Raw genomic sequence first — 25,676 nt, 5'->3', positions numbered from 1 at the left:
AATCTCCATTCACTTTTTAATATTCAAAATCTATTTTAACTTTAATTTTAATTTTGATTCTATTATAAACTAAATATTTTAAAAGATGTATGTCATTTCAATTTCTATCACAATCCAATCCAACTTCGGCTCCGAATCCAATTTTGATCGGTGGCGGACCAAACCTGCCTTTCAACCCAAACACTCCCTGGTCAAATCTAGTCTCCATCTCTAAAGTGATGTTATTTTATTCCGACCATACTTTTACCTATGTTTAATGTATTTTTATCCACCCTACGTGGCAATCTTATAACAAACCGCGTGGATAACTTTGTGGGGCTAAACATAGACGCAACGGTTGTGCAATCTCCTCCAATAAAAGAACGGTAACCAGTCTACTCCAACCTTTCTTTTAGCATTATTCCAGGAACCACTCACCATACCCCACGCCTCAAAATCTAATCTCTTTTGCCACCCACATGACCCGCATCACAGAATCCCAGGACTCAAGAAAATTTAATTGTGATGCTACGGATCCCAAACGAGACTCCACACAACCATCACTTTGGTATCAGAGTTGGGTCCCGAAGTATTCTCTGCATTAATTAACACGGAACCCAAATTCCGATCCCATCAAAATGAGCGAATCAAAAGCTCTGCCGTCCATCTGGTGGACCCCAGCTCAGGCTTGTGCTCGATCCGTATTTCCTCCAGTTACATAGTACCAATCGTAAAGGCATCTCAGCGACCTCTCTGGCCGTCCGATTAGTGGAGTCCACTGGCAGTTCCGTGGTAGTAATTTGGGGTCGGTTGAAGGGTATTTTGGGAAGTCAGTTCGGACAATCATTCAGATAGCCGAAATAAAGTGCCGTTTGGCATCCGCTGTAATAAAAGAAAGCTAAAAGCGCGAGGGAGGAGAGAGGAGAGAGGGAGAGGGGGGGGAGGAGAGTGAGGAGTATCAAAAGGAGAAAGAATTGTAGCTGGAAAGGGGAAAGTAGCGAGGAAAGGAGAAGGGGAAAGGGGTTTTAGCGGAGGCGATTCGGAATCCGCATTTGGAGCTCGATTCGTGGTGGAGAAATCTCTAAAAAGAGGTATTTTTTATGGTTCGCTTTGCTGCAGATTTGTCTGATTTGTTGATTTCGTCTCCTGTTCTTAACCTAAGAACTTATTGATGAAATGTGGGTGAAAGAGTTGATGTAGAGGACGCTTGGTTGTTTTTATTGTACCATTTTTGTTCTAAAGTCTGGATTCCTGCACTGCATTATAAAATTTTAGCTGTTTGTGGGTTTAAAGAGGGATCTTGCAGCCGTTATACGTTTGATCTGCTGATGATTGTGGATTCTGAGTTACTGTTGGATTGCAGTATGGAATGTTAGATTTTTAGTTAATATTCAGTGGATAACAGTGTTTGTTGTGTATTTTATCTGTTTCTTTTTTAGTTGTCACTTTTATGTGTTTGATGTCTATTGAAAATTTTTGGTTTCTCCTTCTTTTAATTTCACTGTATATACTATGATTAATTGATAGGGCAGTATCTGTTAGAAAAAGAATGAAGACAGATTTTGGAAGTGTATGAGCAGATTAGAACTTGCATCCCTGGATTTGAGCAGAGAGGCTTGATCTTTTGCAACACAAGTTTGATGATGATATCATGAATAGGGTGATCTAAGTGAAATGGGATTATAAGCAGTGTAGGGTGATCTGTGAGAAGAACGTTGTTTTCTTTTCATGAATGCACACAACCGTTGGTCATTTAATGTGATTCTTTGTGGAGATTGTTTCCACTTTGAATGAAAAATTGGGGCGATCTTTAATATTTATGCAGAGATAGTATAGAATATGTAGATTATGAGACGTGGTTTCACTTGTGTCTTTTTCCTTTGTAGTCAGCGAACCTCTAACCCAAGGTAGATGAAATCATCCTCATATTAGTAGTAAAGCTAAGTTTATTATGTCTTTCACTATTCTTTTATTGCTCTTTTTGGGTGGAGGTCAAGCACATGTAAGATCCTTTAGAAGACTTGCTTGGTTGACAGAACCGGGCAGATATTATTTGCTTGTGGCAATGTTTGAAAGTGTGAGGTATAGAGGTAGGCAGGGGGTGCCCTCAAAATTATCTAGACCCCAGAAATTACAGAATAGGTACAAGATACTTAAAATAAAATTTGCAACAATTAACAATTGAATCTTCACATGTCTATTTGACCAAATGCAGCCATGAGAAAGCAATTGTTCAAAGTAGTGAAGGATTCCAAGAGAGAAAGTGTGATAGAGAGAAGAAGAGAGCATTTTTTTTGTTTTGTTTTGTGTTTTGTGGTTGAGGGGAGGAGGGGGGGTGGACGGGCTAAACAAGCTTTCATCATCTAATCCTTTACCTGGAAAAATGGGGTTCATTGTGGATCATAACTCTTAGTTCACTGGTTCTTTGGAAGAGCCGAGCAAATATTTATGATTAGCTCTTGACCAAAGATAAACACATAAAAAAATTCACTCTGATTTCCTTTCTAGGGAACTCTAAACACAAGAGGGGCTTGCAAAAGATTCTTGAAGCCAACTGGTGGGTAAGATGCCTTCCTTAGTAGCTGTAGTTTAAGATCATGCATTAGGGAGCAATCCTCCACTACTCTTCTAAACTCATAAAAATCCTGGAGCAAGAAGTATGACAAGGTTTAGTCTTTTATAAAATGAATGGCCTTTGTCTATAAGGCACACTTTATAAAGCAGTTAAACTGAACTATAATCTTCTAATAAGTTTTGAAGCTCCAACGTAGGCCCCTTTCTTCACTGTGTTGAGCTCTTGGCTTCATCATCATACATGATGTGACCATCTTTGTCATTGTACCATGTATTATCATCCAATGTACTAGCCACTATATCTTATTCTCTTGTCAAATCATTAAGTGACTTTGTTCTTGGCTTTGTTTTTCCTAGTTTTACCAGAAATACTCAACATCTTCTACTTTTCTGCCTGGGTTTTATGCACACACACTCTCTTATTGCCCAAATATTTGATGCATGCAGCATGATTGTGTTTTCTGCAATTCTAAGAATTTTCTGTATGGACTTATCTATCTTTAATGATCGTATATACTACCCATCTTTATACTGCTTCTTGAGTCATTTATCCTATAAAGCTGAGACATCAGAAACAATTAGCTATCAAACTGTGGTATATCATGGGAATCTATTTAATTGGAGTCTCTAATGATACATCAAACTGCCTACACTAAACAACATGATTAGCTAGATCACCTTTTAAATGTAAACAATAAATTTATCGGTGCCATGAGTAAAGAGATTAAAATATATTATGTTAAGAAGTACCTGCTTCCTAACATATCTATGAATGACATAAACCTTCTGCATTCTCCATCCTGAAGTTTGTAGCTGCAGGTTGTCTACAAGGCATTTTACCATATGCTGGAACTATGGTGTGTTGGTGAATAAATAACTGGATGCCTTGTGGCACTTCTTCACTCAGGCACCCATGTCATCAAAAGGTTGAGAAGATATGGAGCTGCTTAATGCTGATTCTCGCCTTCGCAGTAAGTGGCTTAAAGAAAATCTCAGATTTTTTTCTGAAAATTTTCAAAAACTACATCTTAAAAAATTATCACTTCATGACTGTCAACAAAGCACTGCCATTTCCTATCATTTTTCCCTTGTCATTATTTATGCTTTTGTTATATTTTCCTCATTTGTTTTACCAGTTTATCTATTTAAAGAGAGTGTCTGAGTTAAATGGTTTTAGTTTCTATATTTGCTAGGATATAATAACATTTTCAAACATATGATAAATTATTCTGCAGATATTTACCAACTATTGAATGATTAACTCTCGAAATGTTCTGGTTGGACATATTTTTAACCAAAAATAAAATTGAAGCTACATTAGAAAATGCCAGTTAACTCTTCCATAAGAATCTGACATGAGAATCTTCTAATAATCTGACATAGAGACAGTTTGTGTCTCATAGATATATATGTATATGTATATGTGTGTGTGTGCGTGAGCGCACGTGTGTGTGTGCGCATGTAATTTATTCAAATATGTTTTTTTCCTTTGAGAAGCAGGCGAGATTTAGATCTTGCCTGCAACATTTAGAGCCTATTTGGTTAAATCTGGCAGAGTAGGACATGATTGGGAGTGTGTAGTGATGAGAGGGAGGGAGTGGGAGAGGGAAGAAGGGTGGGGCACTGGGTTAGCATGGCTCCCTTCCTGCAGGTTAAAAGAAAAAAAAAAAGATTTTTTTTGGCCTTGCAGGTGTGGGCCCACAAGCCCTATGCTCTCCCTCTTCCACTCTCCAGCTCCCTTCCTCCCTGAGACTGGGATAAAATAAAAATTCTTGATGTTCAGCTGGTTAAGTGGCTTGAACCTTTGACCTCTTGCATATAAGCAAGAGGGTGCTACCACTAAGCTAAAGCTCAGTTCACATATTCAAATATGTATCCACGTGTGCATATAATGAATGACGAGCTAGATCTATGCTGCTTAAGTTCATAATGTCTGATCAAATGGCTGCAAGTTGTTATGTTAGACTTGGTAACTTTCATAAATACATGACAAATGTAGACATGTGATAATGGTAGGGCATCATGATTGGATAACATGAAGTGTCAAGCACTGTCATGAAATGTCCTAGCGTCCAAGTGTCAGACATATCAAAATACCCAAAATTTGAAGTGTCGTGGTAACACTACATAAAATCATCTACACGTTGAGTATTCATGAATATTGCGATATGATTTCTCATTGGCAACACCCGTATATTGATCAAGCAATTTACATTTGCAAAAATCCATTAATACGAGAAGGAAAAGGGTGGGATTTTGTAATGTTTATACTGGGTGCACATGCCTGTAACATAGTTGAGCATGGGAATCATAAATTTTGCTTGTTAGTGCATTAAGTAATGAATGAGCTCTGTTGAAGTTCATTATGCATATTTAACATGCAAATGATAGACTTTGATCATGATTATCAGATATTACTATTGTGGATTCTAGTTCCACCTTTTCAATACATATCTCCAAGTCTTATGGGAAACTGAAAATGTCCTTTTCCAACCATCATAGCCCAGCAGTTTGGTTCTTCCTTTTTGTAGCCATCATCTCATTAAAAACATGCTTAAATTGGTAGTAGCCTGTAAAGTTATGTATACACATAGCATCACAAAAATGGATGTTAGAGCGTATTGCCATAATCATGACTAATGACCTGCAGATATCTTATACTACCTTGCATGCTTGGTAACATGGTAAAAGATGTGTTATTTGCAAAGGTATTCTTATGCGCATCGGACATATTGGTGAAATGGCAATGCTCCTATTGATACAACTAGAAAGGTTTCCTAGTTTTACAGGGGAATTAACCTGTTTTTCTTTGGACAATCATTGTGAGCATGTAATTCCATTAGCTATTATCTGAGAGACTGGACAACAAACTTAAATTGGTAAAACATGCATTATTCTGCATAGATGCTAGAAATGGCTACCTAAATATGTCTATCAAGTTGCATGCTAGATGACCTTGCACGAAAGTGACCACATTTAACATATTGCATGCAGAATACGTACACATACATACATACATACATAGACAGACAGACAGACGTCAGGAATTCTAGTTGGACCAGGTAGGGAAGACACAAATGAATTGAGATTCCTGAGAAACCACATGGGCAAGGGAAAAATGTGATATTTGAAAGGAAAAAAGTGAGTGCTGGATGGCTGGAAGCTTGGGATTCCTATCACCTTATGATTCACATCTCTGTGTGTGTGTGTGTGTGTGCTGGATGATGTCTTTATTTAATCACAATCATTCATGCTTCTGCTATAAAAATCGGTTTTCTAGTCCACAATGTGTGTGCGACATGATTTCCTGTTCCTTGCATGCAAGATACCATGTCCTCTAATATTAATGATATCTACCATTTTTGTGATTCTGATGATTCAATAAATGCTGACTAGAGATATGTTTTACTGCAGGTACAATCTATCATCGATTTCTCATATTTGCAATTTGGTTATGTGGTTTCCAGCAAGTTGTGTCTCAGGAAGTGGTACTTAAACCAAAGTCCAGCGTTCCTGATAAATTTGTGCTGTCTGATCCTCCTGCTGGCCTCTTTGATCCAATAGAGATCTCTCCTGCTGTCATTCCACGTAATCCATATCCTGTAGAACCACTACCACCAATGTATCCGTCCTTTCCAAGCACATATGAGCCAATTTTGACTGGGAAATGCCCTGTAAATTTTTCTTCAATATCAGATATTGTGGATAAGACTGCCTCTGATTGTTCTGCACCTTTAGCAGCATTAGTTGGGAACGTTATTTGTTGTCCCCAGGTTAATAGTTTGATGCACATTTTCCAAGCCACTTATAGCAGTGAATCTAACACGCTTGTTCTGCACCAGGCTGCTGCTAATGATTGTTTTTCAGATGTCATGAACATATTAGCTAGCAGAGGGGCAAACAGTACTATCCCTACACTTTGCTCTGTGAAACCATCAAATCTTACTGGTGGTTCATGTCCTGTGAAGGAGATTACATCATTTGAGAAAACAGTTAACACAAGCAAACTGCTAGATGCATGCAGTGCAGTTGACCCACTTAAGGAGTGCTGCAGGCCCATCTGTCAACCTGCAATCATGGAAGCTGCACTTCGCATCTCTCTAGGAGGAGCAAGTATGCTTGAGATTTCTAATATACCTGGGAGTGGCACCACAGTCAGTGTTGTCAATGACTGTAAAGGGGTGGTGTATGCTTGGCTTTCTAGGAAGCTCTCACCAGAGGCTGCTAATGCTGCTTTTCGGATATTATCTGGCTGCAAAGTTAACAAAGGTCTGTTTTATTATTATTTTGTAGTGTTGCAGTAAGCATTTTCCATTGCTTACAATAACACAACATGCTTTTCACCTTCACCACCTCTCTCTCTCTCTCTCTCTGTGACTTCCTCTGTACGTACATGCATATATCCCGAAGTCAAGCATTATTTTGCTCTTTCAAGAGGTATAATTCCAACAGTGCAAAATTTCTTGAATATTAGCCTAATATTGCTCCATACTGAAAAGAAAAACTGATGACAGAACAAAGAGATAATGAAATTATATGAGAAAAAAATGAGAAACTACAGACTATATGGAAAAGCATGAGATTATATACGTATACTTTTATAAATACCCATGCATGCTTACACTCCTAAATGCTCATTTGCCTGCATGTGTACCTCTGTGCACTGATGCTGGATTAATGCTTTCTCTTGCATTCACCATCCGCTTATCATTTGCCAGCACTTGATGGTGGGACTATGTTCACAACTTATAAATGCAATAATCAGGGATTCTGCTTTACACAATGCCAATACAACAACACAAATTCATGACGTGTTACTGACGTTTGGTCTGTTCTCTCATAGTTTGTCCCTTGACATTTGAAGAGCCTTCGTCAGTTATCAAAGCATGCCGTGATGTGGCTTCTCCGAATCCTTCCTGCTGTGCTTCATTGAATACTTATATTGCAGCAATACAAAAACAAATGCTGATAACAAATAGGCAAGCCATCAACTGCGCGACACTCTTTGGGTCAATGCTACAGAAAGGAGGTGTTATGACAAATGTATATGAACTTTGTGATGTTGACTTGAAAGACTTCAGCCTTCAGGGTATATTTACTATTTACAGCCTATTTGGATATTCCTGTAGTCTTGGGCTGAAAATCCTATAGGAATTAGGCCTTTTGGCCCATCTAGCTTGTATTGTCTAAGAGCCTATGTAAACCCAGCTTAAATCCTAGTCTTTGTGCTGCACAAAGGGGAAAAAAAAAGACCCATGAAGGTCTTTTTTTTTTCTCCCTATAGGATTTAGGCTGGGTGGTGTTTGGTTGATACAGGGTTATGCTTAAATAGACCATCTAATCCACGAATCCTATAGGATTTTCAGCCCCATCGCGTAGGAATATCCAAAAATACCCTTATTAACATTTTTGTCCTCTACTTTAAGCCCTCTGAATTGTGACTAATCTCTAACATTATTTTACTTATGTTGACGTTCGCAATTGGGGCAGCATATGGGCAACAAGGTTTGCCATACACTTCTTTTGATATCGAATTCATAGGTACTTTTCATACAGTATGTCATCTTTACCTATAACATATTTTTGAATGCAGGCTGTCTGCTTCGGAGTTTACCAGCAGACATTGTACTTGATAATGTGACAGGCTTTAGCTTTACATGTGACTTGAGTGACAATGTTGCTGCACCATGGCCTTCCTCATCTTCTCTTTCATCCTTGTCCCTTTGTGCCCCTGGTGAGTAAAATTTTAATTTTCTAGCTGGTTGTAATCAGGATTTAGGACAATGTTTCTTGCAATTTTGCTTTTTTGAGACATGTCCCAACTTACCCCATATTATTTAAAACAATGCAAGCTTGATGGTTTTAATAATCTTCCTATCTGGTTTCCTGAATTTTCAGAGATGTCATTGCCGGCGTTACCAATACCACAGATGTCTAGAAGCTCAGGTATGTTGTATTAAATGATATCAGTATTTTTTGCTATGGAACTTCTCGTATACATCTTGTGCTTCTCAAATTGGCATCCTCTAAACCATACCTGTGCTGATATAGTTGCATGTAATGTATTCTATCTCATAGGAATTATTTTGGGAGGCTTTCCGTTGCTACAGGATGCAGGGATTATGTGGCTAACTATCTCGCTAAAGTCTGGTCATTTTGAGCAATCATGTTGGATACTGATGTTCTATAAAACTGCCTTTCTTTGCACCTATTGTAGTTGCAAAACTTAGAGGAAGGATTACTAATATATGGTGTCAAAAATGTTCTCCTTCAATTATTTTTCTTGTGCTCCTTTTCCTGCCCTAACATCCAAGTTGCAAATCGGGAAACTCAAAAGAAAGACCGAATCAGAAAGATACCTCACCACCCATGTTATTTAGCACATTATTGAAGTAATGACTATCAAATTGAGATACATGCTTATGTGAAATAATAGCGCATTGGCAAAGAGGGGGCCTAGATTTGTGTAGAAGGCTATGGAAAGGACAAGAGATCCGAAAAATCCTATAATAAGGAGGATCAGCCTTTATATAGGGTGGTATGGTGAAGAAGGAAGCATGATGAAACCTAGATTAAAGTTTGTTGGCAATGGTGATTATCACCTTGATATGCTATGTTGTAAATGGCCAATGCTATTGAATTTTTATGGAAAACGACATCGGTGAGCTATGGACAATTTAGCTGATGCTTGAATTGTATATCATGTTTGTTTATTAGATTCTGCTTGGATGATGACCTCTATAAATATTGAAACTTGAGTGCTTTTCTTCTATTTAATTGGTAGAAAAATCATACCATAATAAGTGCTTTCGCATGCTAGATTATTTTAAACTCTGGATGGTTCAAATGGGGGTGTATTCATCAAAAAGAAAAGTTTTTTTCTTTTTATCATTTCCAAAGGAAAGACCGTGCCCGATGGTTATATTCTAACAAATGTAATTCTTCTTTGTCAATCTTGATAATGCATTGAACTCTACGAACCACTCTGCTTATGCTAAAAACCTGATTGTTAGCACATCAATTTTGGCAACCAAGTTTGCTTCCTGTACATCTTTGTGAATAATTATAAAGTGACTAATAACAAATACACACCTTCCCCCTTACAATTTTAGATAATGGAAGATGTAATTAGCTCAACTGGGGCCGTATGCCTAGGTTTGTTTTACTAATCATAGTTATTTTGTTCTTTCTTTCTTAACTTTTGATTAAGTTTGGGCAGAAATAGAACTGCTATTTAATAAAAAAAAAAAGTTTTATGTGGTTTTGTTGAAGTAATTGGGACCTATGTCCTATTTGCAAGAGGAGCAGTGTCATTCAAATATGAGGTAGAAATAAAAGAGTTCAGCTGTTTTTGTAAAACTTAGACATGCAAGGTATCAGTTTGTAGATGACAAATAACAACATTTCTCGGGGTTCAGAGAAGCTTATCACCGAGCAGGCTCACTTAAGGTGATATTTTAGCTATGCAGTCAAATTCTTTGCTTTTTCTTTATCCTTGAAGTAATATGCCTTGCGTCACATTGTACAGTGGAATTCTACATTGTATTATTCAAATAAAGGTATACAAAGAAATATATTCCAAAAAGGAAAGAACTGGACTGTCTTGGCCAGCAAAGAGATCTCTAGAAAGGGAGAATTGCAAACATATACTGAGTTGGATAAAGCAGTAGAAAGAAGGGCTATTTTATGATTTTAAAACCTGAAGTGCAGTTGTTCCCCATGTCCATTAGCTTACTGATCAGGAGTAAAGGTTTATTTTAACTGTTGATTATATCAAATGCCGTCTTTTCTCCCTTTTCAGAAAGTCTGAGATCTGATATTTACTTCAGATTCAATCAGAACATCAAATTTGCACAATGTTTTTAATCCACCAAGATAATTACCGATGATGCGTAGATTTGAGAGATCTCCTTCAACATGTGGACGCCCAAGAAGTTTATGAACAAAGATGGTTACGGTGTAATTGAAGGTGCTCCTTCAGATCTGTATGCATGTGAGGAAAGTTGGTTGCTGGTGGATAAGCCATATGATGATGGGAGGCTCCAGCTGATGAGAAGATGCAAAATTGGAAGTTGATGCGATGAACTGAAAAGGGGCAGATGAGTATGGTGCATGTAATCATGATCTTCCATCGGAGGTGACACTAAATCAAGTCAAACTTTCTGTGCATATTATTTATATTATATCAATGGTGCACGACTGATCAAGAACTTGAAGCTTCTTGAGTAGGGTGGTTGAGGTTGATTGTGTGGCATGACTGCTGGCTCAATGATTTTTCAAATGTTCCATATACTGCAAAATAGATGGCAATGGCCATTATGCCATTTCATGGCTGTCTATAAAGTTTGGATTAAGTGAGTCTGTTTGAAGGATTTTTGGAACTTAGATTAGATTTTGGGATCTGAATATTGCCTTCTGTCTAGAGATTTTAGTTGTACTTGAGTCCTGCATTTATGTGTTGGATTGATACGGACTCTAGTGGTGTACAAGGGATAGCTTTCGTGTTTCGAAGTAGTGGCTGCAGTAGCATTTGTGCCTAGCAGGGGTCATGGTTGGGCTATGGTTGCTCATAGATGGTTACAGAATTATAGAGTGATAATGGACTAGCTATGCTTGGTAAGTTTGTGTGATCAGAGGGACTAAATTTTTAATTTTTCATATGAATTCCTCTCGTCTCTTTGTGAATACTTGAACCAGGATTCTATAATATGCTCCTAAATAGGCAACCTAAGTTTTTGTCATTTTATTAGCTTATTGTCACTAATTTATCCTTAAAAAAAAAAAAGAAGAAAAAGAGACATTAGGTAAAACTCGTCAGAAAACAATACATACTTTGAGGTGATCCATGTATTTTTTTAAGCTATCAATTATTTATTTATTTATCTTTTTTATCAGCAAGCAAAGGTTTTAGAGTTTTTGGATTTAGTGAATAATCAAAAGTCATGTATACTTATTGTTAATATTGCAAGTTGGTGCCTCCATGTATAGTTCCGTGGTCTGTGTGAATTTTTTTCTAATTTATGTATCTAATAATTTCTTACTTTTGCTAAACGGATTTTTTTTCAGTTGCCTATTTAATTTATATCAAAGGTAGGCTTTCTGTTACATGATCACTGACAATTTGATGTTCCACCTCTCTCAGGTAGCTACGGTCTGGAAATGAGAACTTTGATTCCCTTTATGTATTTAGTGTCCAGCTTATTATTTTAAAATATGGTCATGGGTTTCAAAGTTATATCCAGCAGATATTGCAGAGGTTGGGAGATCCCTTTCTTGGGTAGTTTACATCGAGCAAGTTGATCCCTTTTTGGTATATTTTAAGATCAGAATTTTATTTGGGGATATGGTATGAAAAATCCTTCGTAGGGACACCAGTGTTCTTGCAATGAAGAAAACACCCAAGTGATCCTAAGGATCTTTGTGAATAGAAAGTAAGCTGAATGGGTGTTTGTCTCTCCTTAGAGGCCATCTCCATCATTTTCACTATTTTTGTTGTTCAATGGTAACTCTGCTGCGGAGCGTGCATGGTTGTTGTTGGGCTTGTTGGAGTGGAAATTCTTGGCATTGGTGCAGGTTTTCGATAATTACATATTGCACTCTAATTGTAATATCCTGTCGATGATTTATCTCTAACAAAATCATTTTGGGCATAGTTTCTCCTATGGTGGTTGGTATGTAGCTATATACTACGGATAATCAAAGCGATATAATAAATTCTTCTAGCTTGTTGTTGTTTATTCTTTATCTTTATTGTCAAGTAATATAGAGTTTCCAAGTGAATTGCATGCTTGGGATTATCCTCTGTTTTGAAAATTGTGGTTCAATCAGCTAGTAGGGAGGGGAATGAATTCCATCACTTACAAGCAACAATCACTATCTAAGGATCACTTGCTACCATCATATATGATTTCATTGATAAAAGATAGTGAGCTTTTACCAATTTTTATTTATTTTTTTTACATTCCAGTTTCTAAAATGTTTTATTAAAATAATATAGAGAGATTAAAAATAGTGAGGGAATATGTCGAACCATGTTTGTAGAGTCAGGTAATTCTTTTTCCATTCCTTTATCTTTTAACATGTCTCTTCTCTACGAGTATTTCCCTTGATATCAATAATATGATCATTTTATTCTGATGAACTGGTACCAAAGTGAGCTACTCTTCCTCTCCCCCTCAAACGCTCCACTACAGAGCCCAGCATTATTTGGACTCACTTTCTAAGAAGAGTCCATCCCTTTGCCAACAATATATAGAAAAAATGAATTAACAGAGTTCGAGAAATATAATCAGTCTAATTAATTTAACATAAAGGATTCATATGTAACAAGTTACAAAATTTTAAAGATAAAAATATTATATATATATATATATATAGGTGGAACAAGTTATAAAATTTTAAAGATTAAAATATTATTGATATCCAAATCTTATGACAGCTTAATCATTATCCAAACTAATAAGGCTGTTTATAAATTACTTAATAATATATTTTGTATTTTTTATATATTAATATGAAAGTCTAGTCATTGTCTAAGCCTTTTCATTCGATCGTCTCCCATCTGATTGAGACTCCTAAGAACGGAAAAAATAGAGAAAAATTTAGAAGAAAAAATTAAAAAAATCAACAAAAACAAATGAAAGGCAGAAAAAAATAAAAGGTGAGACCTTTTCCATATATATTAATTATTTTTTTTTTTTTCTTTTCTCTATTCTTTATCGAAGACCTGTGGAAAGGAGAGCAGCTCAAGGAGATCGGAGGGGTTTATTGGGGTTTTTTCTTCAAGCATATGGGAGTTGATCCCTTGAGGTTTTGAGAGCTTAATCTTGGTAGAAGCATGATATTTGGTAGGGTTTGGAAATTTTTAATCGAAAGGATTCTTCTTTGGTTATAAAATTTTCAATACATAGAGTTCCATTCTCATGATAATGTGAATATGAACGAGCATTAATCGGATGGGTTCGTGTACCCTACAGGGATATGCTATTTTTAAATAGGATTGGGATAGATTTTAGATTTTAGGTTAACTAGCTTATAATCCCATATAATATATGGGATGTAATTTTTTTAAAATAATATTTAATTTTATTTATCAATTTTATTATATTTATTTTTTACATATTTTAAAAAATTAAAATATTCTCTCAATTATCACAGTAAGCCTCCTTGATATAAAGTTTACTTCGAAATGTTTTGAACCTCAAGATAAATAGACTGTAATGTAACCAAAGGGATGTCAACTTTATTTTTGTAAGTTTTGATAGGTTCCGAGAACAAATGGAGCACAAGTTGGTGGGTTCAGTTCAAAGTGTTGCTAGAGAGGGGCTTGAAAGAGTGGAGGCATGAATCCCACTGGTCTCATGATATTTCAAGTCATGTCGATCTCGGTCCTCTCAGGCCTCTTTTGGTGGCAATTGGATGCTTATCATCACATGCGCAATGGGTTGGATAGCTGGTACAATTGGTTTGATTTTGGCAGCTGCCATATCCTTGCTTGCTAATATTCTTCTTGCTCATATTCACGAAGTTGGCGGTAAACGGCAGATTAGATATAGAGATCTTGCTGGTTATATCTATGGTATTTTGTCTCTTCAATTATCTGCTTGTTATCCAAAATTTTCTGATGCAAGAAGTTGAGTTGAAGATTGAGCGGCCTTAAAGCAACATAATATTTTCCTTTTTCATGCATTCTTTTTAGATGACATCTTACATCTTCATGTAACTTAAATTTTTTAGAATTTATTCTATTCCTTCCCTACAAAGTTGGTCTTACTTTCTACATCCTAAATGATTTCTCCTGTTTCAATTATTGCAGGTAGAAAAATGTACTCACTTACATAGGGACTACAATATGTTAGTTTGTTCATGATCAACACTGGATTTATCATTTTGGTTGGTCAGGCAACGAAGATAGGATAAATCTGCACAGAGTTGTATGGTACAAAATCGAATCACACAAACTTGTTCAGCCACACTCATATATTGAAGCAGAAATTAGAATATATCGATATCAAATCAAATAAAATTGCTGAGTCATGAATTTGTTGTATTTCAATTTGTTATTTATTAAAAATTTATATATTTATTATACTTACAGAAGTCTTATGCATCAATCCTTCGGCCTCAAGAGGCATGAAGGTATCACCATCAGGCTAATTTTTGTTTCTTTTTTTTTTTTTTTTATGGTAACGATGCTCCAGTTGCTAGTTGACTAGGCATGTAATATTTTGGATAGAACATTTATATATGTAATGCATTTTTATTTATAAAAAATTTTTATTGTATGATATTTGATATATTTTAATGCACTTGATGATAAATTTTTGATTTTGAATATGTAATTGGTTGAATATTAACAGATGAATCTTGATATTTTATTTTATTAAATTTAATATTCATTTCAGATTTGTATACTTTTGACGGTTTTTTAATAGATTTTTGATGGATTTTTGATATGTAAATTTTATGACAGATTATCTGTCAGTAAATAGAAGGAAATTTAAATATAATAATGATAAATTTTTAACAAAAAATTTATCAAAAATTTTTTTGATGGAAATTTGTCAGTACAAGTGTCAAGTCGTAAAAAATTTTTTGACGGATAGTTTGTCAAAAAATTTCTAACAAATAATTTATCAAAAAATTTTATCATAATTATATTTTCTGATAAAAAAATAATATTTGTTAGAAAATATAAAAAATATATTTCTGACAGATTATTCATCACAAATCTATCAGAAAATTTTTTGATGGATATATTTTGTCAGAAAAAATTACTAACATGATTTTTTCTGATAGATGAGAATCCATCAGGAACATATTTTCTCATAAATTTTATGAATTTTTCTAATAGAATTACCCGACAATGAAGTTTTTATTTTTAGTAGTGGGCCAACAATGAGGCTCAAGTCATTTCTTCCTAGTACTTTTTCTTGGCAAACTCTCTTAAGGATATCATGAATGAATTTTGTACACAAATTCTTTTCAGTTTTTTGTTCGTGATAGATTGGACTTCTGTTCTTCTTTGCAATATTCATGGGCTTCTTCCCACTCTACTGCCATCTTCACCTTCCCAATCGAGCAAGCGATGCTGATCAAGGAACATTCGCCGAGAATATACCATCTCTCCTCCTACTTCTTTGCTCACATGGCTGAGATAAGAAGTTTTTTGTTTATTGCATCAACTAATTTTTACTAATTTTTTATCAAGGTGCGAGTTATAAAATCACATAAATTATTATTTGAGAAAAAAATAAAGGGTTATAAGGATAATAATGTATATTTAATATATGGAAGGTTAAGAGCTCTTTAAGAACTTAATAAAATTTCAAATGAAAATAAAGAGGAAGAAGCACAGGAGTTGAGGGCCTCTTAGGAAAATGAAATGGTCAAGCTCATTTAATATGGCAGGTTAAGAGTTCTCATGAGTTTAATAAAATTTCAAGAAATCACAATATTTTTTAAATAACTTTTAAGTACTTTCAATATATTATTAATAATATAATATTTACGTCGCTTTATATTGATGTAATATAATGAAGGTCGATATTGTACCAGATGCACATGAAGAGATAAAAATTTTTTGCTTATATGTATAGACTAGATTAGTAACATAATTTCTTTCACTTTCTGTATGTGTGTGTATATATATATATATATATATATATATAACACCCAGAAGATCATGAGAATCTCATCACACAAAAATACCATCATCCGTTCATGAATCTACTGCAATCACAATATATTGCAATCTAAATCTTTTTATTTTTTTTTTTCATACATAAGACAAATAATTTACCCAATGAGTCAGCATTATGTCCATAAATCCTCCCTGAATTCAATCCAATTTGACCCTATCACCCGTTCTTTCCGGACACTGGCTTAAATCGGTCCACAATGGGCGCACCCAAGCCCAACTCATGCCAACCGATGCCTTCCCCACGCTTTCCTTCTTGAGCAGTTTTCAGCAGTATTAGAAGCGGCGGTGATCTAAAAAATGGGTCACCGGATACATAGAACGCCCGCAGGCGAGGCCGCAGCTATTCATCTCCTTTGTCCTCTCCCCTCCGCGTCCTACTCCTCCCTTCCGTCTCCGGCAAGGCGATGGGCTGCGCCTGCGACGGCGAGAAGTTGCCCACAACCTGATCCTCAGCATCCCCAAGGAGGGCGAGCGGATCCTCGCGCCCACGTGGCGGCCCGACGGCACCCTCCGGAAGCCCATCCGCATCCGTGCCGGGTATGTCCCCTAAGACGAAGTCGCCATCTACCAGTCCAAGGGTGCCCTTATAAGCTAAATCCTTCACCAGCTCCGGATCCACATTAGCCTCCGGCTCCCATATCTCCTCCTCAATATCCACCCACTTCACCAAGTACTCCTTCCCACCTCCCTCCGCCCCACCACTGCCTCCGCCACTCCAGCCTCGAAGTCCACCACCAGATCCTCCGCAACCCACTCCTTCCTCACCCACTCCCTCCCCCCGTCCTTCCCCTCCAGCAAGTACTCCCTCCTCTTCCCCCTCCCCCTCCCCTCCACCACCCTTTCCACCTCTGCCCACTCGTATACCGCCCCCTCCAGTTCCGCTGCTGCCTGCCTCCCCAGCGCCACCACCGGCGTCGCCGCCAGCACCTCCCTCGCTAGCTCCAGCGCTGTTCTTCCTCGTCCGTCTACCACCGCCGCATCCGCCCCGGCCTCCTTTACCGAGTTCTACTCCACGAGCAGAGCGAGGAGGTGTTCATCGGCCAACCGGCGATTCCTGGATTGAATCCGTCGGGGAAGGAGAGCAGTGTCGGTGAGGAAGCCTGACGACGGACGCCGCTGCACATGGCGGTGGGCTATGGGCAGGTGGCGGCGGTGCTGGCGCTGCCAATGCAGAGGCCTCCGTTTTATAACCCATGGGATGCGAGGTTTAAAAAAAAATATTTTTTTTCCTTTCAAAATTATTTTTTTAAAAAAAAATTTTTATTTTTTTAATTATATGCTTCCTTCCTTCCGTCTTAGTACGGGCTGCTTTTCGACCTTTATCATTCTTTTTCATGATTAATTGATTTGATTCTCCTATTCGTCCAAGAACTCCAATCCCTCTGAAATTATTATCTTCCGCGTGTTTACCCTTCACGAGCTAAGCCACGTTAATCCTTTTTTTGTGAGTGTGCGTGTTATATACCAACCCGATCCACCTCCACTCGTCCGTCTCCTTTCCCGTTGCGCGCTCCTTTCCCGCACGGTCTCCCTCTCCCACGCTCTCTTCTCCTCACCTTTTTTTTTTTTCCTTCCTCCTCCTCCCCCTCCATTTCTTCTTCTTTTCTCCACTGCCACCACTCATCTCCGGCATCTTCTCCTTCGCCACCTCCCGCCTGTCCTTCAGCCCCTTCGACCCGATCGCCCACACCCTCCCCGACCCCTCCCTCTCCTTTCTCCCCCACCTACGATCATCGTCCAATCCTCATCCAACGACCTCCTTTGCTGCTTCGCCCCCTTTCCACCGCCCCTCCTACTTCGTCTGTAATCCGGCACCATCGCCTGGGTCGGGATCCTGCCCCCGCCCATCCACCCCAGCTCCGACCCCGCCCTCATCTTCGAGCCCTCCGCCTATAATCTCAACTCCGTCAGCGCCAAGATCAAGCGCCTCGGCGACTCGGACCCTCGCTTCCTCCGCTACGCCTCCCCCCACCCACCCCGATCCTCTCCGCTCCGGAGACCCGCGTCACCACATATATTAGATTAGATTTCGTAATCGGGTTTGGGAACGGATTCGGATAGGAAGATTTTAAACGGATTCGTATACAGGTAGGGCAAAGTTTGCGGTTACCGTACCCGTTGACGTGGCTCCCTCCCCTTCTCCCAAAACCACACACGTCAAACGGAGGCCCTGCCAACGCAGAGGCCTCCGTTTTATAACCCATGCATGGGATGCGAGGTTTAAAAAAAAAATTTTTTTTTCCTTTCAAAATTATTTTTTAAAAAAATTCTTTTCATTTTTTTAATTATATGCTTCCTTCCTTCCGTCTTAGTACGGCCTGCCTTTCGACCATTATCATTCCTTTTCATGATTAATTGATTTGATTCTCCTATTCGTCCAAGAACTCCAAATCCCTCTGAAATTATTATCTTCCGCGTGTTTACCCTTCACGAGCTAAGCCACGTTAACCCTTTTTTTGTGAGTGTGCGTGTTATATACCAACCCGATCCACCTCCACTCGCCCGTCTCCTTTCCCGTTGCGCGCTCCTTTCCCGCACGGTCTCCCTCTCCCACGCTCTCTTCTCCTCACCTTTTTTTTTTTCCTTCCTCCTCCTCCCCTCCTTTTCTTCTTCTTTTCTCCACTGCCATCGCTCATCTCCGGCATCTTCTCCTTCGCCACCTCCCGCCTGTCCTTCAGCCCCTTCGACCCGATCGCCCACGCCCTCCACGACCCCTCCCTCTCCTTTCTCCCCCACCTACGATTATCGTCCAATCCTCATCCAACGGCCTCCTTTGCTGCGCCCCCTTTCCACCGCCCCTCCTACTTTGTCTGTAATCCGGCACCATCGCCTGGGCCGGGATCCTGCCCCCCGCCCATCCACCCCAGCCCCGACCCTGCCCTCATCTTCGAGCCCTCCGCCTATATCTCAACTCCGTCAGCGCCAAGATCAAGCGCCTCGGCGACTCGGACCCTCGCTTCCTCCGCTACGCCTCCCCCCACCCACCCTGATCCTCTCCGCTCCGGAGACCCGCGTCACCACATATATTAGATTAGATTTCGTAATCGGTTTGGGAACGGATTCGGGTAGGAAGATTTTAAACGGATTCGTATACAGGTAGGGCAAAGTTTGCGGTTACCGTATCCGTTGACGTGGCTCCCTCCCCTTCTCCCAAAACCACACACGTCAAACGGAGGCCCTGCCAACGCAGAGGCCTCCGTTTTATAACCCATGCATGGGATGCGAGGTTTAAAAAAAAAAATTTTTTTTCCTTTCAAAATTATTTTTAAAAAAAATTCTTTTCATTTTTTTAATTATATGCTTCCTTCCTTCCATCTTAGTACGGGCTGCCTTTCGACCTTTATCATTCCTTTTCATGATTAATTGATTTGATTCTCCTATTCGTCCAAGAACTCCAAATCCCTCTGAAATTATTATCTTCCGCGTGTTTACCCTTCACGAGCTAAGCCACGTTAACCCTTTTTTTGTGAGTGTGCGTGTTATATACCAACCCGATCCACCTCCACTCGCCCGTCTCCTTTCCCGTTGCGCGCTCCTTTCCCGCACGGTCTCCCTCTCCCACGCTCTCTTCTCCTCACCTTTTTTTTTTTTTTCCTTCCTCCTCCTCCCCCTCCTTTTCTTCTTCTTTTCTCCACTGCCACCGCTCATCTCCGGCATCTTCTCCTTCGCCACCTCCCGCCTGTCCTTCAGCCCCTTCGACCCGATCGCCCACGCCCTCCCCGACCCTCCTCTCCTTTCTTCCCCACCCTACGATCATCGTCCAATCCTCATCCAACGCCTCCTTTGCTGCTTCGCCCCCTTTCCACCGCCCCTCCTACTTCGTCTGTAATCCGGCACCATCGCCTGGGCCGGGATCCTGCCCCCCGCCCATCCACCCCAGCCCCGACCCCGCCCTCATCTTCGAGCCCTCCGCCTATAATCTCAACTCCGTCAGCGCCAAGATCAAGCGCCTCGGCGACTCGGACCCTCGCTTCCTCCGCTACGCCTCCCCCCACCCACCCCGATCCTCTCCGCTCCGGAGACCCGCGTCACCACATATATTAGATTAGATTTCGTAATCGGGTTTGGGAACAGATTCGGGTAGGAAGATTTTAAACGGATTCGTATACAGGTAGGACAAATTTGCGGTTACCGTACCCGTTGATGTGGCTCCCTCCCCTTCTCCCAAAACCACACACGTCAAACGGAGGCCCTGCCAACGCAGAGGCCTCCGTTTTATAACCCATGCATGGGATGCGAGGTTTAAAAAAAAAAAAAAATTTCCTTTCAAAATTATTTTTAAAAAAAATTCTTTTCATTTTTTTAATTATATGCTTCCTTCCATCCGTCTTAGTACGGGCTGCCTTTCGACCTTTATCATTCCTTTTCATGATTAATTGATTTGATTCTCCTATTCGTCCAAGAACTCCAAATCCCTCTGAAATTATTATCTTCCGCGTGTTTACCCTTCACGAGCTAAGCCACGTTAACCCTTTTTTTGTGTGTGCGTGTTATATACCAACCGATCCACCTCCACTCGCCCGTCTCCTTTCTCGTTGCGCGCTCCTTTCCCGCACGGTCTCCCTCTCCCACGCTCTCTTCTCCTCACTTTTTTTTTTTTTTCCTTCCTCCTCCTCCCCCTCCTTTTCATCTTCTTTTCTCCACTGCCACCGCTCATCTCCGGCATCTTCTCCTTCGCCACCTCCCGCCTGTCCTTCAGCCCCTTCGACCCGATCGCCCACGCCCTCCCCGACCCCTCCCTCTCCTTTCTCCCCCACCCTACGATCATCGTCCAATCCTCATCCAACGGCCTCCTTTGCTGCTTCGCCCCCTTTCCACCGCCCCTCCTACTTCGTCTGTAATCCGGCACCATCGCCTGGGCCGGGATCCTGCCCCCCGCCCATCCACCCCAGCCCCGACCCCGCCCTCATCTTCGAGCCCTCCGCCTATAATCTCAACTCCGTCAGCGCCAAGATCAAGCGCCTCGACGACTCGGACCCTCGCTTTCTCCGCTACGCCTCCCCCCACCCACCCCGATCCTCTCCGCTCCGGTGACCCGCGTCACCACATATATTAGATTAGATTTCGTAATCGGGTTTGGGAACGGATTCGGATAGGAAGATTTTAAACGGATTCGTATACAGGTAGGGCAAAGTTTGCGGTTACCGTACCCGTTGACGTGGCTCCCTCCCCTTCTCCCAAAACCACACACGTCAAACGGAGGCCCTGCCAACGCAGAGGCCTCCGTTTTATAACCCATGCATGGGATGCGAGGTTTAAAAAAAAAAATTTTTTTTCCTTTCAAAATTATTTTTAAAAAAAATTCTTTTCATTTTTTTAATTATATGCTTCCTTCCTTCCATCTTAGTACGGGCTGCCTTTCGACCTTTATCATTCCTTTTCATGATTAATTGATTTGATTCTCCTATTCGTCCAAGAACTCCAAATCCCTCTGAAATTATTATCTTCCGCGTGTTTACCCTTCACGAGCTAAGCCACGTTAACCCTTTTTTGTGAGTGTGCGTGTTATATACCAACCCGATCCACCTCCACTCGCCCGTCTCCTTTCCCGTTGCGCGCTCCTTTCCCGCACGGTCTCCCTCTCCCACGCTCTCTTCTCCTCACCTTTTTTTTTTTTCCTTCCTCCTCCTCCCCTCCTTTTCTTCTTCTTTTCTCCACTGCCACCGCTCATCTCCGGCATCTTCTCCTTCGCCACCTCCCGCCTGTCCTTCAGCCCCTTCGACCCGATCGCCCACGCCCTCCCCGACCCCTCCCTCTCCTTTCTCCCCCACCCTACGATTATCGTCCAATCCTCATCCAACGACCTCCTTTGCTGCTTCGCCCCCTTTCCACCGCCCCTCCTACTTGTCTGTAATCCGGCACCATCGCCTGGGCCGGGATCCTGCCCCCCGCCCATCCACCCCAGCCCCGACCCCGCCCTCATCTTCGAGCCCTCCGCCTATAATCTCAACTCCGTCAGCGCCAAGATCAAGCGCCTCGGCGACTCGGACCCTCGCTTCCTCCGCTACGCCTCCCCCCACCCACCCCGATCCTCTCCGCTCCGGAGACCCGCGTCACCACATATATTAGATTAGATTTGTAATCGGGTTTGGGAACGGATTCGGGTAGGAAGATTTTAAACGGATTCGTATACAGGTAGGGCAAAGTTTGCGGTTACCGTACCCGTTGACGTGGCTCCCTCCCCTTCTCCCAAAACCACACACGTCAAACGGAGGCCCTGCCAACGCAGAGGCCTCCGTTTTATAACCCATGCAAGGATGCGAGGTTTAAAAAAAAAAATTTTTTTCCTTTCAAAATTATTTTTAAAAAAAATTCTTTTCATTTTTTTAATTATATGCTTCCTTCCTTCCATCTTAGTACGGGCTGCCTTTCGACCTTTATCATTCCTTTTCATGATTAATTGATTTGATTCTCCTATTCGTCCAAGAACTCCAAATCCCTCTGAAATTATTATCTTCCGCGTGTTTACCCTTCACGAGCTAAGCCACGTTAACCCTTTTTTTGTGAGTGTGCGTGTTATATACCAACCCGATCCACCTCCACTCGCCCGTCTCCTTTCCCGTTGCGCGCTCCTTTCCCGCACGGTCTCCCTCTCCCACGCTCTCTTCTCCTCACCTTTTTTTTTTTTTCCTTCCTCCTCCTCCCCCTCCTTTTCTTCTTCTTTTCTCCACTGCCACCGCTCATCTCCGGCATCTTCTCCTTCGCCACCTCCCGCCTGTCCTTCAGCCCCTTCGACCCGATCGCCCACGCCCTCCCCGACCCCTCCCTCTCCTTTCTCCCCCACCCTACGATCATCGTCCAATCCTCATCCAACGGCCTCCTTTGCTGCTTCGCCCCCTTTCCACCGCCCCTCCTACTTCGTCTGTAATCCGGCACCATCGCCTGGGCCGGGATCCTGCCCCCCGCCCATCCACCCCAGCCCCGACCCCGCCCTCATCTTCGAGCCCTCCGCCTATAATCTCAACTCCGTCAGCGCCAAGATCAAGCGCCTCGGCGACTCGGACCCTCGCTTCCTCCGCTACGCCTCCCCCCACCCACCCCGATCCTCTCCGCTCCGGAGACCCGCGTCACCACATATATTAGATTAGATTTCGTAATCGGGTTTGGGAACGGATTCGGGTAGGAAATTTTAAACGGATTCGTATACAGGTAGGGCAAAATTTGCGGTTACCGTACCCGTTGACGTGGCTCCCTCCCCTTCTCCCAAAACCACACACGTCAAACGGAGGCCCTGCCAACGCAGAGGCCTCCGTTTTATAACCCATGCATGGGATGCGAGGTTTAAAAAAAAAATTTTTTTTCCTTTCAAAATTATTTTTAAAAAAAATTCTTTTCATTTTTTTAATTATATGCTTCCTTCCTTCCATCTTAGTACGGGCTGCCTTTCGACCTTTATCATTCCTTTTCATGATTAATTGATTTGATTCTCCTATTCGTCCAAGAACTCCAAATCCCTCTGAAATTATTATCTTCCGCGTGTTTACCCTTCACGAGCTAAGCCACGTTAACCCTTTTTTTGTGGTGTGCGTGTTATATACCAACCCGATCCACCTCCACTCGCCCGTCTCCTTTCCCGTTGCGCGCTCCTTTCCCGCACGGTCTCCCTCTCCCACGCTCTCTTCTCCTCACCTTTTTTTTTTTTCCTTCCTCCTCCTCCCCCTCCTTTTCTTCTTCTTTTCTCCACTGCCACCGCTCATCTCCGGCATCTTCTCCTTCGCCACCTCCCGCCTGTCCTTCAGCCCCTTCGACCCGATCGCCCACGCCCTCCCCGACCCCTCCCTCTCCTTTCTCCCCCACCCTACGATCATCGTCCAATCCTCATCCAACGGCCTCCTTTGCTGCTTCGCCCCCTTTCCACCGCCCCTCCTACTTCGTCTGTAATCCGGCACCATCGCCTGGGCCGGGATCCTGCCCCCCGCCCATCCACCCCAGCCCCGACCCCGCCCTCATCTTCGAGCCCTCCGCCTATAATCTCAACTCCGTCAGGCCAAGATCAAGCGCCTCGGCGACTCGGACCCTCGCTTCCTCCGCTACGCCTCCCCCCACCCACCCCGATCCTCTCCGCTCCGGAGACCCGCGTCACCACATATATTAGATTAGATTTCGTAATCGGGTTTGGGAATGGATTCGGGTAGGAAGATTTTAAACGGATTCGTATACAGGTAGGGCAAAGTTTGCGGTTACCGTACCCGTTGACGTGGCTCCCTCCCCTTCTCCCAAAACCACACCCGTCAAACGGAGGCCCTGCCAACGCAGAGGCCTCCGTTTTATAACCCATGTATGGGATGCGAGGTTTAAAAAAAAAAAAATTTTTTCCTTTCAAAATTATTTTTAAAAAAAATTCTTTTCATTTTTTTAATTATATGCTTCCTTCCTTCCGTCTTAGTACGGGCTGCCTTTCGACCTTTATCATTCCTTTTCATTATTAATTGATTTGATTCTCCTATTCGTCCAAGAACTCCAAATCCCTCTGAAATTATTATCTTCCGCGTGTTTACCCTTCACGAGCTAAGCCACGTTAACCCTTTTTTTGTGAGTGTGCGTGTTATATACCAACCCGATCCACCTCCACTCGCCCGTCTCCTTTCCCGTTGCGCGCTCCTTTCCCGCACGGTCTCCCTCTCCCACGCTCTCTTCTCCTCACCTTTTTTTTTTTTTCCTTCCTCCTCCTCCCCCTCCTTTTCTTCTTCTTTTCTCCACTGCCACCGCTCATCTCCGGCATCTTCTCCTTCGCCACCTCCCGCCTGTCCTTCAGCCCCTTCGACCCGATCGCCCACGCCCTCCCCGACCCCTCCCTCTCCTTTCTCCCCCACCCTACGATCATCGTCCAATCCTCATCCAACGGCCTCCTTTGCTGCTTCGCCCCCTTTCCACCGCCCCTCCTACTTCGTCTGTAATCCGACACCATCGCCTGGGCCGGGATCCTGCCCCCCGCCCATCCACCCCAGCCCCGACCCCGCCCTCATCTTCGAGCCCTCCGCCTATAATCTCAACTCCGTCAGCGCCAAGATCAAGCGCCTCGGCGACTCGGACCCTCGCTTCCTCCGCTACGCCTCCCCCCACCCACCCCGATCCTCTCCACTCCGGAGACCCGCGTCACCAAATATATTAGATTAGATTTCGTAATCGGGTTTGGGAACGGATTCGGGTAGGAAGATTTTAAATGGATTCGTATACAGGTAGGGCAAAGTTTGCGGTTACCGTACCCGTTGACGTGGCTCCCTCCCCTTCTCCCAAAACCACACACGTCAAACGGAGGCCCTGCCAACGCAGAGGCCTCCGTTTTATAACCCATGCATGGGATGCGAGGTTTAAAAAAAAAAAATTTTTTTCCTTTCAAAATTATTTCTAAAAAAAATTCTTTTCATTTTTTTAATTATATGCTTCCTTCCTTCCGTCTTAGTATGGGCAGCCTTTCGAC

At 41.8% G+C, this 25,676-nt stretch overlaps 1 protein-coding gene across 5 annotated transcripts; it reads left to right on the top strand.

Moving 5' to 3' along the window:
* The first annotated feature begins 880 nt into the window (after positions 1-880).
* Positions 881-14,467, top strand: LOC105051473 (uncharacterized GPI-anchored protein At1g61900). Of its 5 annotated transcripts, none has more exons than XM_010931940.4 (8): positions 881-1,070; positions 3,373-3,524; positions 5,968-6,822; positions 7,397-7,642; positions 8,044-8,058; positions 8,147-8,287; positions 8,452-8,499; positions 11,696-12,275. In XM_010931940.4, exons 2-8 carry the CDS (start codon positions 3,491-3,493, stop codon positions 11,761-11,763), a joined length of 1,407 nt encoding a protein of 468 aa, XP_010930242.1. In that variant the 5' UTR covers positions 881-1,070; positions 3,373-3,490; the 3' UTR covers positions 11,764-12,275. The 5 variants fall into 5 exon arrangements, with proteins under 5 accessions (XP_010930242.1, XP_010930243.1, XP_073099626.1 ...); XM_010931941.4 differs by lacking the exon at positions 11,696-12,275 and adding an exon at positions 14,369-14,467 and having other exon boundaries at positions 890-1,070; positions 3,360-3,524; XM_073243525.1 differs by lacking the exon at positions 11,696-12,275 and adding an exon at positions 10,383-11,181 and having other exon boundaries at positions 890-1,070; positions 3,360-3,524.
* Positions 14,468-25,676: the final 11,209 nt, after the last annotated feature.

This window comes from Elaeis guineensis, chromosome 9, assembly GCF_000442705.2.
Source record: "Elaeis guineensis isolate ETL-2024a chromosome 9, EG11, whole genome shotgun sequence".
NCBI lineage: Eukaryota > Viridiplantae > Streptophyta > Magnoliopsida > Arecales > Arecaceae > Elaeis > Elaeis guineensis.
The sequence above is the reverse complement of the archived record's forward strand: the minus strand, read 5'-3'. Positions and strand labels throughout refer to the sequence as shown.